This window comes from Lycium barbarum, chromosome 10, assembly GCF_019175385.1.
Source record: "Lycium barbarum isolate Lr01 chromosome 10, ASM1917538v2, whole genome shotgun sequence".
Taxonomy (NCBI): Eukaryota; Viridiplantae; Streptophyta; class Magnoliopsida; order Solanales; family Solanaceae; genus Lycium; species Lycium barbarum.
In genome coordinates, this window is record NC_083346.1 from 108,557,578 (window position 1) to 108,571,637 (window position 14,060).

Below are 14,060 nucleotides of genomic sequence, written 5' to 3' on the forward strand. Positions count from 1 at the left end.
ATCCCCCATGAGCTGTAAATTTTATCTTCAGCATCTTTTTAAAATAATAAGTTGAGTGGTCAAACTAAAGTTTCATGGTGAAGGACAATATTCACTTGCTAATACTTAATAATTATTATACACGTAATAAGCTAACACTAGTGTTCCCGCTCCAATAATTAAAAACATGATATGTCATGGATCACGTTTTATATTATTTATAATAATAATAACTTTTCGTACAGCTGATTGAAGTCTATATAAAGACTACAATTTCTAACCATTTTATCACCACTTTCTTTTCAAAACTTTTAATTTGCTATACCAAAGAAAAAAATATGGGTGTAAAAGGCAAGTTGATTGGATCAGTAGAGGTGAAGTGTGGAGGACATTTGGTTCATGACATTTTTCACAGCAAAACTCATCATATACCGAACATATGCCCCGGTAAGATCAACCATTTTGAGATCCAGGAAGGTGAAAACATAAAAATTGGTTCAGTCGTGAGCTGGAAATATAATGACGGTAACACACATTTTTCCTCTTTTATACATGATTTACTTATTTCAATTTTTCACATTTAGGTCGGTTTGATATGCCAAAAGTTATTTTAAGTAAATGTTTTTTTGTAAAAACATTATTTGATGACGTTTGATTATCATGCATAGGGAAACCATTTTAAAAGTAAAGGTGTGTTTCCTATGGAGGAAAACACTTTCCAGAAAATATTTTTTATGTTTGATTGATCAAAATATTTTTGAAAAATATTTCTCTAGAAAAATAACGACAACAACAACAACATACCCGGTATAATCCCACAAGTGGGGTCTACGAAGGGTAAGGTTTACACAGACCTTACCCCTACCTTGGGAGGTAGAGAAGTTGTTTCCTAGAGACCCTCGGCTCAAGATAAAGCAAAACTACACAAAGCCGGTCAAAAAGGAAAAAGGAATAGTAACTACAACAAAACATTAAGCTAAGCAAATGACAAAAGACAATAGATAGTAACAAAAATTAAAGGATAAGAAACTACATGAGAAACTACGACTACTAGTAAGAACGGAAAAGCGAGACAATGCTCTATTACCTACTAACCTTCTATCCTACTCCGTGTCCTTCACAATCTCCTATCTAAGGTTATGTCCTCAGCAAGCTGTAACTGCACCATGTCATGTCTAATCACCTCTCCTTAATGCTTCTTCGGTCTACATCTACCTCTTCTTAAGTCATCCATAGTCAACCTCTCACACCTCCCCACTGGGCATCCGTATCTCTCCTTCACATGCTAGAACCATGTAATCCTCTCTTTTCGCATTTTGTCTCCATCGAGGCCGCTCCCACCTTATCCCAGATATTTTTCTCTAGAAAAATAAGTTTCGTAAAAATCAGGAGTATGACACCCCCCCCCCCCCTAATTGAAGTAGGAAAACCCCAAGCCCAGCCCCACCAAGCCCATACAACGTTGTGGAAGTTGTGTAAATTAATAAGATTACTGTTAATGAAACAGTGCAAATACTTAACTTTCAGATATAACTTTCTTAAATGTAGGTGGACTTATTATGTATGTAAATAGCGGTAATAGAAAAAAAATTAAAATAGTATTTAAAATGCTGTTTTGGTAGACAAATATCACATCATCAAACTCTACAATTTTAAATAGTGAAATGAATTTATAAATCATATGAAATATATTTTTGCACCCACCCCAACGCCAACCCACAGCCACTCCGACCCCCAACCAACCCCCTACCTAAACCAGCCCCAACCCCACCCAACTTTCCCACACTTCATCACACAATTGTCTAGATTATATATAAAGTGCTCTTTGAACAATATTTTCTGCTTACTTATCAAATATCAAAACATAAGTAAGAAATTTACTTATTTTTCAAAAAAACATTTTTCAGGAAAATATTTTCCTTCATACTAAACACACCCTAATGGGGGGAAAATAAATTCTCATTTGTGGGAGAATCTTACCTTTTAACTTCATATTACTTGGTTCAAAGATTGATGCACTTTACAGTTTCAACAGGTTCAATTGAATTTTGTAATACAAATTTTGTTATTTTTTTAATTTCACACACGCACACACACATTTTTATATTTGAGATTTTTAAATATAAATCCATTTAGGAAAAAATATAGAAAATCCAGCTTCATATAATTTTTGAAGAAAATGAAATTGAAAATCAAAGCAAATTCAAAATAATGAGATGAAAATATGTTATTGTGAATGTTTATATCTTTTATGAGTGATTGGAAAGCTGAACTAGCCTAGTAATGTCTCTTGTATTCTTAACTTTATTGGCTGTAGATGGAAAAGACAAGACATGTAAGCAAGTGATTGAAGCCGTCGATCCTCAGTCGAAAACAATCACTTGGAAAGTGATTGGAGGAGATTTGTTAGAATTGTACAATTCTTTCACTATTATCACATCCTGTGACCATCAATGGACTACATGGACATTTGTGTACGAGAAGAAAACTGAAGACATACCCGAGCCTCTTGTTCTCTTGGGTTTTGTCCTTCATGTGACCAAAGATATAGAAGGTCACCTTCTCAAGTGATAGAAGACCGATGTTATCCAATGAATGCGGATATATATATATGTATGTTTACACAAATATATGTGTGTTTGTTTGTGTGATGACTAATCGACGATATGGCTAGATGGTTCTGCCTAGCGTGTGAAATAAATAACGTTGATTTTCCAATGGTACCGATATATGTATGACATTATGAATTTTTCAAGTTTGAAGTTTACCTTTAACAAAACAAATATTTATCCGCGGGCTATTCTCATTCTTTTTCAACCGTCATATTTTTATTTATTTTTTATTTTTTGGGGCTTCACTAGTGATAAGATGGGGACTAACATTTATAAAATTCGATTTGCATTAGCCGAGAAAACTATGTCTTATGTTATCCATTTCCATCACCATTTTTTGAAAATCAATTTTTTTACTATTCATGTTTGTGATTTCTGAGACTCAACAGTTACTTATGTTACTTTTCTTGAAAAACCGTTAATTTGTATTTTTTAAAAAGGAAACGAAAAATAGAAGGAGACATTATTGGAAATACATTTATTTGTGATAGGCAACTACGTCGGAAAACCGTCTAAAAACAAAGAATAACGACAAATTACGGGAAGGAAAGAGACCATCTAAACACGCGCATTGCAAGAATTTCATTAGCAAACAATCAAATCTTCCTACTAGTAGAGGTGAATCATAGTAGTTAAGTTGATTGCCTACCTGAACTTTCATCTTGTTTGTAAGGGTTCGATTCCTTACTTTGTAATCCGTTTCCCCATTTCCCTTACCCCTACCCCCAATTTAGAATAATTTAAAAAAAAAAAAAAAAAACAACAACTTCTTACTAGTAATTTTCGAAGTCTAGTTAACACAGACGTCCAAGAAAACTCCGGTAGCTTACTTTGAGATTTGAATTTCTAGGATAATACCATGAAATTTTCGACAGACATCTGAAGAATTTATTTCCATCCATCGAGTATATAGAGCCTGTTTGGATTGGCTTATAAGTTGCTTATAAGTTGTTTTCAGCTTTTTTGAATGTTTGGCTAGCCAACTTAAAATTATTTTGTGCTTAAAATAAGTTTAAAAAAATAATTAGGTCTATTTAACTTAACTTATCTAAAGCAGTTTAATTGTGTTTTTTAAATTTATGTAAAAGGACTCATAATCTAGGAACTTTTGGATAGTTCTTCGATATTTTAGGTAGATGGAATCTCTTTGTGTCCCATCACCAATAAATGAGTGATTTGGTCAAGTGAGAAGTACACTCCATCAATAAAAAGGGTGAGTGGCATAGTGGAGTATTATCCACCTGGCACTAATAAAGGGGGAGTGCACAAGTGGAGGTAAAAAATTTAATTTATAGATTTTGGATCGCAATTTCTTTTCAATTTTTTTGCATGGACTGCCGTTCTTCTGGGTTGTTCTTTAATTTTTGTCCCTCAAATGGCTAGTCTTTAATTTTTGGCGCTTAAAAAGATGACTACTACAAAAAACGCGGCATTTAGCCACGCGAAAAATCGTGGCTAAAGGGCACCTAAACCGTGGCTACCAGTATCTCGCCACAGTAAGTTAGCCACAGTTACAAGCGTGCCCATCAGGGGCGTCGCTTGCGCATTAGCCACGATTTTTGCGTCCGTGGTAACCTTTATTTGGCCACGGTTTATTTTATCTTTAGCCACGGTCCAACCATGGCTAAATTTTGCAGCAGAAAAATGAAAATATATTTGGAATTTTTAATTACCCACACGAGAACCGTGGCTAATTTAAGGGATAATGTAAGTAGTATACAAATTCAGTTATACTTTTTAGCCACGGTTGAACCGTGGCAAATGTGCTCAGTTTTTTTTTTTTTTTAAATAGAATTATTTCCCTACATTTTCCTGGTATCAATACATAATGATAAGCATTCACTAATACATTGGGCATAATACACAAGATCAAAGTTTCAATGTTCTACTTATCATATATCTCAAATTAAACATAAGTTTCAAGCGTTGAATAGACAAAAAAGCCACCACAATTACTAGTGTAATGGAAATACAAAAAGTTATGTACACTACATATTTAGTGGTTCAAAAACATACTATGCACAAAAGGCTAAGAAGAATCTAAGTTGAAACTAGGCAACTCACTACCAAATTTAGCTTGTAAAAACCTATGAAGAGTTGCCAAGTGATTCTCATTTTGCGCAAGCCGTTCCTTGGTCTCCACAAGTTGTTCCTTGGTATCCTCAAGTTTTTCTTTGGTCTCTTCATATCCAATGAGCTTCTCTTTCAAGGTTCCTACATGCTTCTCTAGGTCTTCAACACGTAGATGAGACATATTACTAGAACCACCAAGATTCGCATGACTAATTGAATGTTTAGGCATTCCAAAAGCAGTCGAGGGGAAAATATTACCACCCAAACCACGCACACGACCAGAATGTTCAGCTCCATATACTTTTCCAATAGCATCATTAGGATGAGCCAATATCTTCAACGGAACACCTAAAGTGGCAGCATGTTCTTGATCTTGACATAGATGTTCTGATATTTTATCCTACAAGTAAAAGAAAATAAATGAGATATTTCATACCAATGCTGCTAACATCCCAGGGGAAAAGAAAGCATTATCACTAAACTAGAAGTCCAACTACAAACTAGGAGAAAGCAAAGCAATTAGAAGTGTGGGGTGTTCTGGACATTAGAGTTATTAGAACTGTACACTGAATGTTTTCTATATATATTGTAACTGTACACTGAATGTTTTCATAGAAATAGTAAGTATTAAGTTTGTATTGAATCCTATCAGATAGATGGCAAGAGTGTGGCTAAAACCCAAGGACAGACTGGTACTTAACATATTTTAACATTCTAGAGCCTAAAACACAGCTCATGCCTTAAGGACAACAAAAAAAAAAAGGACAAACACACACTCCCTATACATTTAGCATGTCAAAATGCATAACTGGTGAGATAAAATAGTAGTTGCACCCAAAATCCTACTCCTATTTTTCAAGTTCAGCACTCCACACTCACTTACTTAGTCAGCTATTGAGTTCAGGAGGGAAACCAGAGTTGATGCATTTTTTACACCATTAAGGACTTATAGTTGAGCACTAGAAGGTTCACAAACTCATTGTTCTCATCAGATACACATAATAAAGGGAAACAAATAAAGTCCATTTTTGAGAAAATTATCACCAGAAAACAACATTATAACTGAAATTTGAAAATGGATAAGTGTTTGGAACTTACAGCTATAATCTTCCCTTCTTCATTCACATAGTTGCCATTCTTTTTCAGTAAAGTTGACAAAATAACCTCACTTCGGCACACAGGCCTTCCATGTTTTTTCTCCTATCATTAATCAAGTATAGATTAAAAAACAAAGTAGCATGCAACACATTTTATTTGGTATAATAAAGTGATTTTCAAAACAAAATTCAAGGTAAAGAAACTTACCATTTGACGACCTCTCCTTGCATTGCTTTTGCTACCACCGGCATGCGGGACTTTAAGTTTACTTCGATTTCTTGTATTTTGTTCACTTTGTTTCTGCGATTCTCAAAGATCAATTTAATTAATTATATATATATTGATTTTATTGGACATGAATTAAGTGAGATAACTAGACTTTTATGAAAGAACAATTACCTTCATCTTCTCTTCTTGATAGTGATGCACAAAAGCAGCCCACTCAATAGAATCCACGTATTCTGGAGGATTAGCAAGTATCTCTTCCTTACTTTTGTTAGGGTAGAAGGTTTTATTTCTTAATGTATATTTATAGGCCCTCCATCTATCTATCGCGTAAAGTATGCATCACCCATTTAATTCCAACAGCATAATCAAACTCAAAATTCTCCTTCAAATGAATTTACATTCATGAACCAATATTTAATGAAAAAAGATATACTAATTGAACCTGAAAAAATTAAGATAGTTACCTCAATAAGCTGCCACTGTAGGCGATTTTTCGCGTCTGGCATTCTATCCCATCTCTCAACTGATATTGGACAAATTATTGACTTTTGAGAAAGTTTGCCAAGAAATCTAACAAGCAAGTTTGAACCATTATCACTTCCTTGTCCATCCCCGTTGAGTTCCACCATAATTTTTTTATTTTTTTCCAAGTTCCAAACTCGATCTGCTTGCATCTTTTGAGTTGTAATTTCTCCAGTCGAAATATCTATCATTTAACAAGCAATCATCATCATTAATGAGAAAGCGGAATTGCATTCTTATGTTTCCAGGAAAGTGGAATTCAATTCTTTTGTTAACAACAACATAAGATGAAGAGTTAGAGTCTTCATTTCACACACAAACACACATTCCATACCTAAACAAGAACAAGCAAACAGAAAAACTTCCAAGATATAACAGTTTTAAACAACCAATCAAACTCCATTATTTCAATTCAACAATTGCATTAAGTTTATCTCTAACCTCTGATATTGACAAGTAAGGGCTCCTCTTTCTCTTTCTGCTGTGAGTTAGCTTCATTAGAGCTTGAAGAAGAATTTAAGTTGTCATCACTGAGTGTAGGGGTTTCTATGTTCTCATTCTCATGTTGGGCATCAAGTTGATCACCACTAATTTGTTGCTGCAGATTTTGAGAAGTTGGGCTATTATTATCAGCTTGCTGTCCTCTTAGACTTTCCAACAGTGCTTGAGCTGAATTCTTGCGTTTTCTTTTCATGGTCTCCTAGAATATGATAGTTTTCATGCAGAGGTTACTTTAAAGGATACAAAACTTTAAGTTACTTAAATCTATTGAAAAGAGGGAGAAGACAACACTACAAGGACAACTAGAATAAACTGAAACAAGCCAAGTAGATTAACAGGTCCTAGTTCTATTTCCATGACACAATTTTGTGTGAAGATAATTTCACCAATTAAAACTAGTTTCCTTAGTATGCAACTTGATGAGCTTAGAGAAATTTCAAACTAAATGAGTCAAATCCTTGCGCAAATACAGAGCATAAATGGGTGTGACTATCACTGTATTAAACCAATATCAGTACTAACTAAGGAGTGACCAGCAAAGGAAGCTACTAGCACTTGAGAAGACTCACCAGATGTTTTAACCAAAGAAGAAAAGCTAGCTTTTTAACAGTGACTCACCCCTGATGAGCCTTTATAAGCACCTCTTACCCGCACAACAAGGAAAAGAAAAAAACTTCATCAAACTTTACAACACCTATTTCTATTAACACAAATTAAAATCTAGAAATCACTAATCTGCATCCCTCAACAACCAAAAAAAGAACAAAAAGAGAGAAGGAAAAACAATTCATTCATGGGAATGTTTGCCTTCTTCTATACAATACAAAATAATTGAGTTAAAGAAATTTAGGGAGCATTCAAATGATATCAAATGCGTAAACTAAGGCTGAAAACTACAACAAAGGAACTGATATTACATCGATGCGATACTAACCAGTTGAGAAGAAGCAGATTAAGAATAAGAAATCCAGCAACCAATATCCAATAGCAGTTCAAACCGTAACTTCTCGAATCACTATCCAAAACTCGATGAACAGCCAGCAAACAATAAGAAGTAAACAGAGGTATGCTCTTGTGAAATATGAATAAATATGCTGCATTCATACTAGGTATACAGATCAACAGTGGAATTAATTAATAACAATAGCTAGACAACAGTAGAATCGCATATTATAACACATAGCGCTAGGAATTCTCTCCGGCATTTCATTTAACTGCAGGATTGCAATTCAAATAACCCATTTAACACAAAATTTCTTCATTCATGACTTGTATGAACATATAAGACATGATACTTTTAATAAGCAAATCTCTGATGCTAAATACACTGCTAAGTGAGGAAAATAAGAAAAAATCAATTTTTATTCCGTTTTGACAATTTGAACTCCTTATAATAATGTTCATAATTAAGGTTTATGGTCTATCACTAGTTCTATTGCTTGCAACTGTGGAGTCTGGTTCTGTTGCTATTAGGAAGAGAGTCTTTCAGGGGAATATTAAGCAACCACTTATCTTTCCAAAACTTTACAGAGGTGCCATTTCCAATCCTAAAGGACACTTCCTGGAAGAAGTCATCCTTCATATTATTAATGTACTTCCAGCGACCAACACCATGAGGGGCTGCATTTTTCTTGGTGCACCAGTTGTCAAGTTTCCTATACTTCATGTTGACCACTTCTTTCCAGAGGCTAGGTAGAGGCTAGGTGTCTCCTGGCCATACCTCCACCACCATTTCATTAGTAGGCTCTTGTTGTATTTGTTTAGATCTCTTATTCCCAACCCACCCTGATTCTTTGGTAGGATAACCTTTTCCCATTTCACAAGGTGAAATTTGTGGTTCAGAACTTTACACTTCCAATGTATATAGCTTACTTAGAGTACAGTCAAACCTCTCTATAACAACATCGTTTGTTCCGATATATTTTGGCTACTATAGCCAAATGTTGTTATAAAGAACATATATTACAACATAACATAAACAGTCTGTTCTAGAACAACTTGGTCCTTACAGTGAAATGTTGTTATAGAGAATGGATACTATAGAAAGTTCTGACTTTAATCTGTATATCCTTATTTTATGTTTATCAGTTTGCCAGCTAAATAAAAATACACGAGGTAAATTGCTGGAAAATCTTGATTCTCAAAAAAGATCAAAACTTTCTAATGAAATCTTGAATTTTGATTTCCAAAAGTATAAATATTTCATCTTCCATAAACCAAACGGTACAAATTTCAAAATATTTCATCTTCCAGAAACCAAACGGTACAAGCATCGCATAGCACTTACTCAAAGTTCAGCAAAGACTCAGTAGCTAATATAAATCTGTGATCGAATAGTCGAATAGCTTCTTCTAATTATCTAATACCATAATAAAGTCACACTTTCTCAACTCACTTCTCAAACAGTTTCAACATAGGCTACACTTGCCTATAGTTTAAATCCATTGAAATTGAGTTATGAAAACAGAGTTACACTTAATCCATAGTTGGTGTTACATATAGATGCTTCGCTCCCAGTAGTGGTAGTTTTATTAATCAAAAATCACAAAAGTAATTCCACACACAAAAGTACCTCAAAGTAAAACTCACGAACACAAGCGACCAAAGCCAAATTTCTTTCATGCATAGGGAATTTCTTTCCAAAATTGTTCCTTTCCCTAAAAACTTTCAGATTTTGCACAAAAAGAAACCCTAAAAGGAACCCATTGAAGATTGAACAAAAAAATTTACCACTTTCAAACATTTGTTACCTGGAAGAAGCGATTCTACAATTTTCCGCTACTATTCGAAGCTATGCACGGTGAATCAGTTGAATTTTCATGAAGCAATCGAATGATTTTGGTGGAGTACGAATTTTGGGTGAAGTTTTTGGGTGGAAAGAGCTTTTGTTGAAAGAGAAAACTAATAAACACCAAAAGAAAAATAAATGGGGGGAAATGAAAATAAAGGGTGGGAGTGAAATTTAGTACCCGCCTTATTTGCCCACGAAATTTTGCCATCGGTTCTAACACCGTAGAAAATTTATCATTTTTTGGTTAGTTTTGCCACGGTTTTTGGAACAGTGGCTAAAAAACCGTGGCTAAAAGGCGCTTTTTTGGTAGTGCTAAAAATATTTCGAGATTCTGAGTTTAAATTCTCGCTCAATCAAAAAAATAATGATTTCGCAAGGCAAGGCTTTTACAAAAAGTCTGCCTTATGCAGCAGACTTTACCTTAAGACATAACTAAAAGTCTACCGGAGACTTTGTCTTAAGGCATAACTAAAAGTTTGCCTTACAAGACAAAGTCTACCGTCTCCGGCATAGGTTCTATGTAACTTCGCCCGAATAGGCATAGAAAAATTATTATTATTTTCGACTCTACTGGGTTTCGAACCTAGAACCTCGCCACCTTTTTAAGCGAAGCGAAAAAATTAAAGACCAACGAATTGAGGGGCAAAAATTAAAGACCAGTCCGTATGAAGGGAAATCGTGCAAATTGCCCCTTTGTTTTCAGACCGAATGATATAGGAGATCCTCGTACTTGTCCAGGTTTGACATCACGGGCCTCTGCACTCTACGGAGTTTCATCTAAATTCCTGAACCAATACAAAACTACTCCATAGACACCACTGACATTTGACCGAACACATGTAACAGTTTGATGGCTGAGCTAGACAAAATTAGTATATTTCACGCGCTTAACAAGCTTGAAATGGATAATTAGAAAAAAATGGCTAAAATTAAAAGTTAAGAAAAAAAAAAAAAAAAAAGTCAATAAGTAAAAAAAAACCCACCAAAATCAAACAACCGTTTATCCTTTGATCCATTTTTCGGACAAATTATGCAATATTCACACAGACCCATTTCTCAAATTGCATATGCTTATAGTTGTTAAGAATATATACATACAAATGTAATGTAAATTTACTTGTTTTGAATCTTGAGAATAAAGAAAAAAAAATAGATTTTCAGTTTTGCTTTGTCATACCATGTTTTATAATTGTAAAAATAAATGCCTTCATATTTATTGTATGAATAAATGTGCATACTTCTTGTACGAATAAATGCCTCAGTTGTTACTACTCCGAGCTTTTCCTATCCATATTGTAAAAACGCTTAAAATTTTCAGCTTTAAAGTACTGCTCTAACTTTTATTATTTCCATTCTTATTTTTGAAACTCCTCGAAACCACCAGACCAATTTCAAAAGTCATTTGTTCTCTGCACAATCTTTTTGGGCATGCAATTGGTTATGAATTTGACTTAACTATTGTTATTTCGTCTCATGTATGCATGGTAGGTAGCATGTATTGGTGAGTACTGTATAAATTGTCATATTTACTCTCTTATATCTCTGTATCATGGAATTGATCAATTTTTTATTTTCTTCTTAAATATCTCTTATTTTTTATTTTATAATTTTTTTTCCCACCATATGGTGGCGAGACCTTCCCATATCACCAAAAAAAGTGTTACAAAGGAGGAGGGGGACAATACGTCCTTACCTCAAATAAAAAACAGAGGGCTAAACTCCCTGCCTTGAAGTACATCTATGCAATTTTAAACACAAGCTACAAATGAGGATCCAATGTATCTAGGCAAAAGAAAAACTACAACAAGCTTTCTGGATCTTCATCATCTACCACAAAAATATTTTCCCTTTATTTATGCCTTGGGGAAACCATTTGAATGCAATCTAATTTGAAGGCGCCAACAGCTGTAGATGGGAGATCATATTGTCAAAGGGTCATCAAGTCCTCATTGAAGAGACTCCATTTAGCTAAAGCATCCGCGGCTTGATTTGATTCTCTATAGCAATGTCGAACTTCAAAATGTAAGTTTGTAGCAAAATCTTGGATCTATTTTATACACTTCTTCATCTGACAAGGCACAGTGAAGTTGCCTTTGATCATTTCTACCACAATTTGTGAATCACAGACTCTAGGATAATATTGTCATGACCATTACGAATGGCCCATTACATACCAATTAAGGCAGTTTTGGCTTCAACCATATTGCTAGAGTAGTGACCAAAAGAATATGCAAAAGCCATAATAAGATTACTTCTGTGATTGCTACAAATCCCATCGGTGTTGATTTTGATCAAATTCTCGGGAGGTTTATACAATTTAACTACAATACACTCAATCTTGGGGCGGAGCAACATGATCTGATGACATATATCCTGCCAACTAGTCTTCCATTGCAAATCACAATTGGCCTTAGAAATCACCCATTTCATATGAGAAAGAATTTGATAATGAATTCATTTCACATAGCATTCTTTTTTTTTCCATATATAACTGAGCATCTGACTTTCCATATTCCCCAACATATGACCACAAGAGTGATCCGAAGTATAGTCTGATGCAAAGAGTTACTAGGCTTATACCCGACCATCTTATACCCGACCATCTTTGAATCATGCATCTAATAGGAATATCCTCTCAAGTAATACCCAAAGGATTACCAAAGAAATTCCAAGTAATTTCAGCAATTCATCATCCACTGCTAAAGGTGTGATGAAGAGTGTCTCTATGACGATACAGAAACATCTAGTGTCAACTTCAAGTTTAAATTTAGCATGGATGATCTCATCAAAAGGCAACTTTCTTTTCAAAATTCTCCACATCAAAAATGACATTTTAAAGGGCAGCTTATTATACCAAATGTTCTTAAAAAGAATAGAGGGCTAACTCTCTTTTTTGTCTGATTCTTTTCCAAGCAGTAGATGTAGAGACATCCCAGTGCTATTCTACATCCAAATAGGATTATCACGAACGTCCTGATTTCCAATTCGAATGGCTTGGATATGTTCAGCAACATATTCAGGCAACTACAATTGATCAATCTCCCGTCTACCATCCAGAATACAATCACTAACCACTTGATCATAACTGATATCCTCTTTATGTATAGTTTGAGCAACAACTCCCATTTCGGACTAATTATCCCACCATAAATTACAATTGCCCCTGTTGATCTTCCATAGAAGTTGATCTTCAACTAAGTCTTTAATTAATTAAATGCCTCCCAGAAAGAGATTGAGAGCGCTGGATAGTGATAGCTATAGGGTGAATAGAGCATTGTTTGGCCATTAGAAAATCTCCACCATCTCTTCATTGCCAAACTTTTACTAACATCAAGGATTCTTCTAAATCCCAATCCTCCTTCTTCCTTAGGGTAGCACAGGTCATCCCAAGAGCTCTAATGATATTTTTGTTTCCCTCATTAGATCCCAAAAAAATCTAGCCATGCAGTTTTTAAGATCATAAAGAATATCCTTAGGAGGTTCTAAGGCAGATAAAAGATAGATAGGTTGAGATTGCAAAACATGTTTAATCAAAGTGATCCTACCCCCCTATAGAGAGTAATTTACCTTGCCGCCTGTAGTCTTCTTAGGAGCCATTTGTATATGGTTTGAAACCATGATTTCAAATTTGAATATCTCAAGTTGTATCTTCTCTTATAGATATAAAAACTCCACAAGTTGTGAAAATTATCAAAACATTTCCAATTCTTATACAATCTTACCAATGAGCAAGTCATAGTTCATAACAAAATTAATACGCTACTAGAAGACATTTCTAAAAAATACAACATCAATTGATCAAACTTTAGTTCAATAAAATCGAAAATTTAACATGAATAGTAATTAGATTGGTAGACATAAATAAAGGTTGATAGATATAAATAAAAGTTGGTGAAAGTTAATGAGGTTGGTAAATGGTTGGTGAGAGTAATTGTTAAAAATATCTACCAACTTATAGGTCTTTTTTTACAAAATATAAATAATATAAAACGAAAAATATATTTTAAAAAATAAAAACAATTAAAAAGAGAAAAGAAAAAAGAAATTAAAATAATAGAAATAAAAATAAATTAAAATACAACAAAAAAGAAAGAAACTAAAAAGTAACCCTGGAATGACATAGTGTAATTACTCCCAATTCTCAACACCCCCCCCCCCCCCCCCCTTCCCCTTGAGAATTGGAGAGTGTAATTACACCCAATTCCTACCTAATTATGCAATTACTTGATCAAACAAACAGATCAAACTGTGTAATT

The 14,060-nt window shown here is 34.2% G+C and overlaps 2 protein-coding genes across 4 annotated transcripts; one reads left to right on the forward strand and one right to left on the reverse strand.

The window, feature by feature from the left end:
- The first annotated feature begins 258 nt into the window (after positions 1 to 258).
- LOC132615741 (kirola-like) lies at positions 259 to 2,779 on the forward strand. The gene is made up of 2 exons (XM_060330350.1): positions 259 to 504; positions 2,297 to 2,779. Exons 1-2 carry the CDS (start codon positions 318 to 320, stop codon positions 2,548 to 2,550), a joined length of 441 nt encoding a protein of 146 aa, XP_060186333.1. The 5' UTR covers positions 259 to 317; the 3' UTR covers positions 2,551 to 2,779.
- Positions 2,780 to 4,462: 1,683 nt separating this feature from the next.
- Positions 4,463 to 10,013, reverse strand: LOC132614501 (uncharacterized). Of its 3 annotated transcripts, XM_060328964.1 has the most exons (8): positions 9,764 to 10,013; positions 7,948 to 8,028; positions 6,954 to 7,212; positions 6,455 to 6,696; positions 6,162 to 6,372; positions 5,970 to 6,062; positions 5,763 to 5,864; positions 4,463 to 5,064 (listed from the first exon to the last, which is right to left on the reverse strand). In XM_060328964.1, the coding sequence occupies exons 5-8, from the start codon at positions 6,165 to 6,167 to the stop codon at positions 4,621 to 4,623; spliced, it is 645 nt and encodes a 214-aa protein (XP_060184947.1). In that variant the 5' UTR covers positions 6,168 to 6,372; positions 6,455 to 6,696; positions 6,954 to 7,212; positions 7,948 to 8,028; positions 9,764 to 10,013; the 3' UTR covers positions 4,463 to 4,620. The 3 variants fall into 3 exon arrangements, with proteins under 3 accessions (XP_060184947.1, XP_060184946.1, XP_060184948.1); XM_060328963.1 differs by lacking the exon at positions 7,948 to 8,028 and having other exon boundaries at positions 9,764 to 10,012; XM_060328965.1 differs by lacking the exons at positions 6,954 to 7,212; positions 7,948 to 8,028.
- Between the last annotated feature and the right edge of the window lie 4,047 nt (positions 10,014 to 14,060).

Coding starts and splice junctions, on each gene's coding strand:
- LOC132615741 (XM_060330350.1), top strand. CDS start 318: ATGGGTGTAAAAGGCAAGTTGATTGGATCAGTAGAGGTGAAGTGTGGA. Junction 505..2,296: donor GAGCTGGAAATATAATGACG/GTAACACACATT, acceptor TATTGGCTGTAG/ATGGAAAAGACAAGACATGT.
- LOC132614501 (XM_060328965.1), bottom strand. Junction 5,865..5,969: donor CAAGGAGAGGTCGTCAAATG/GTAAGTTTCTTT, acceptor GATTAATGATAG/GAGAAAAAACATGGAAGGCC. Junction 5,065..5,762: donor AAGAAGGGAAGATTATAGCT/GTAAGTTCCAAA, acceptor TTTTACTTGTAG/GATAAAATATCAGAACATCT.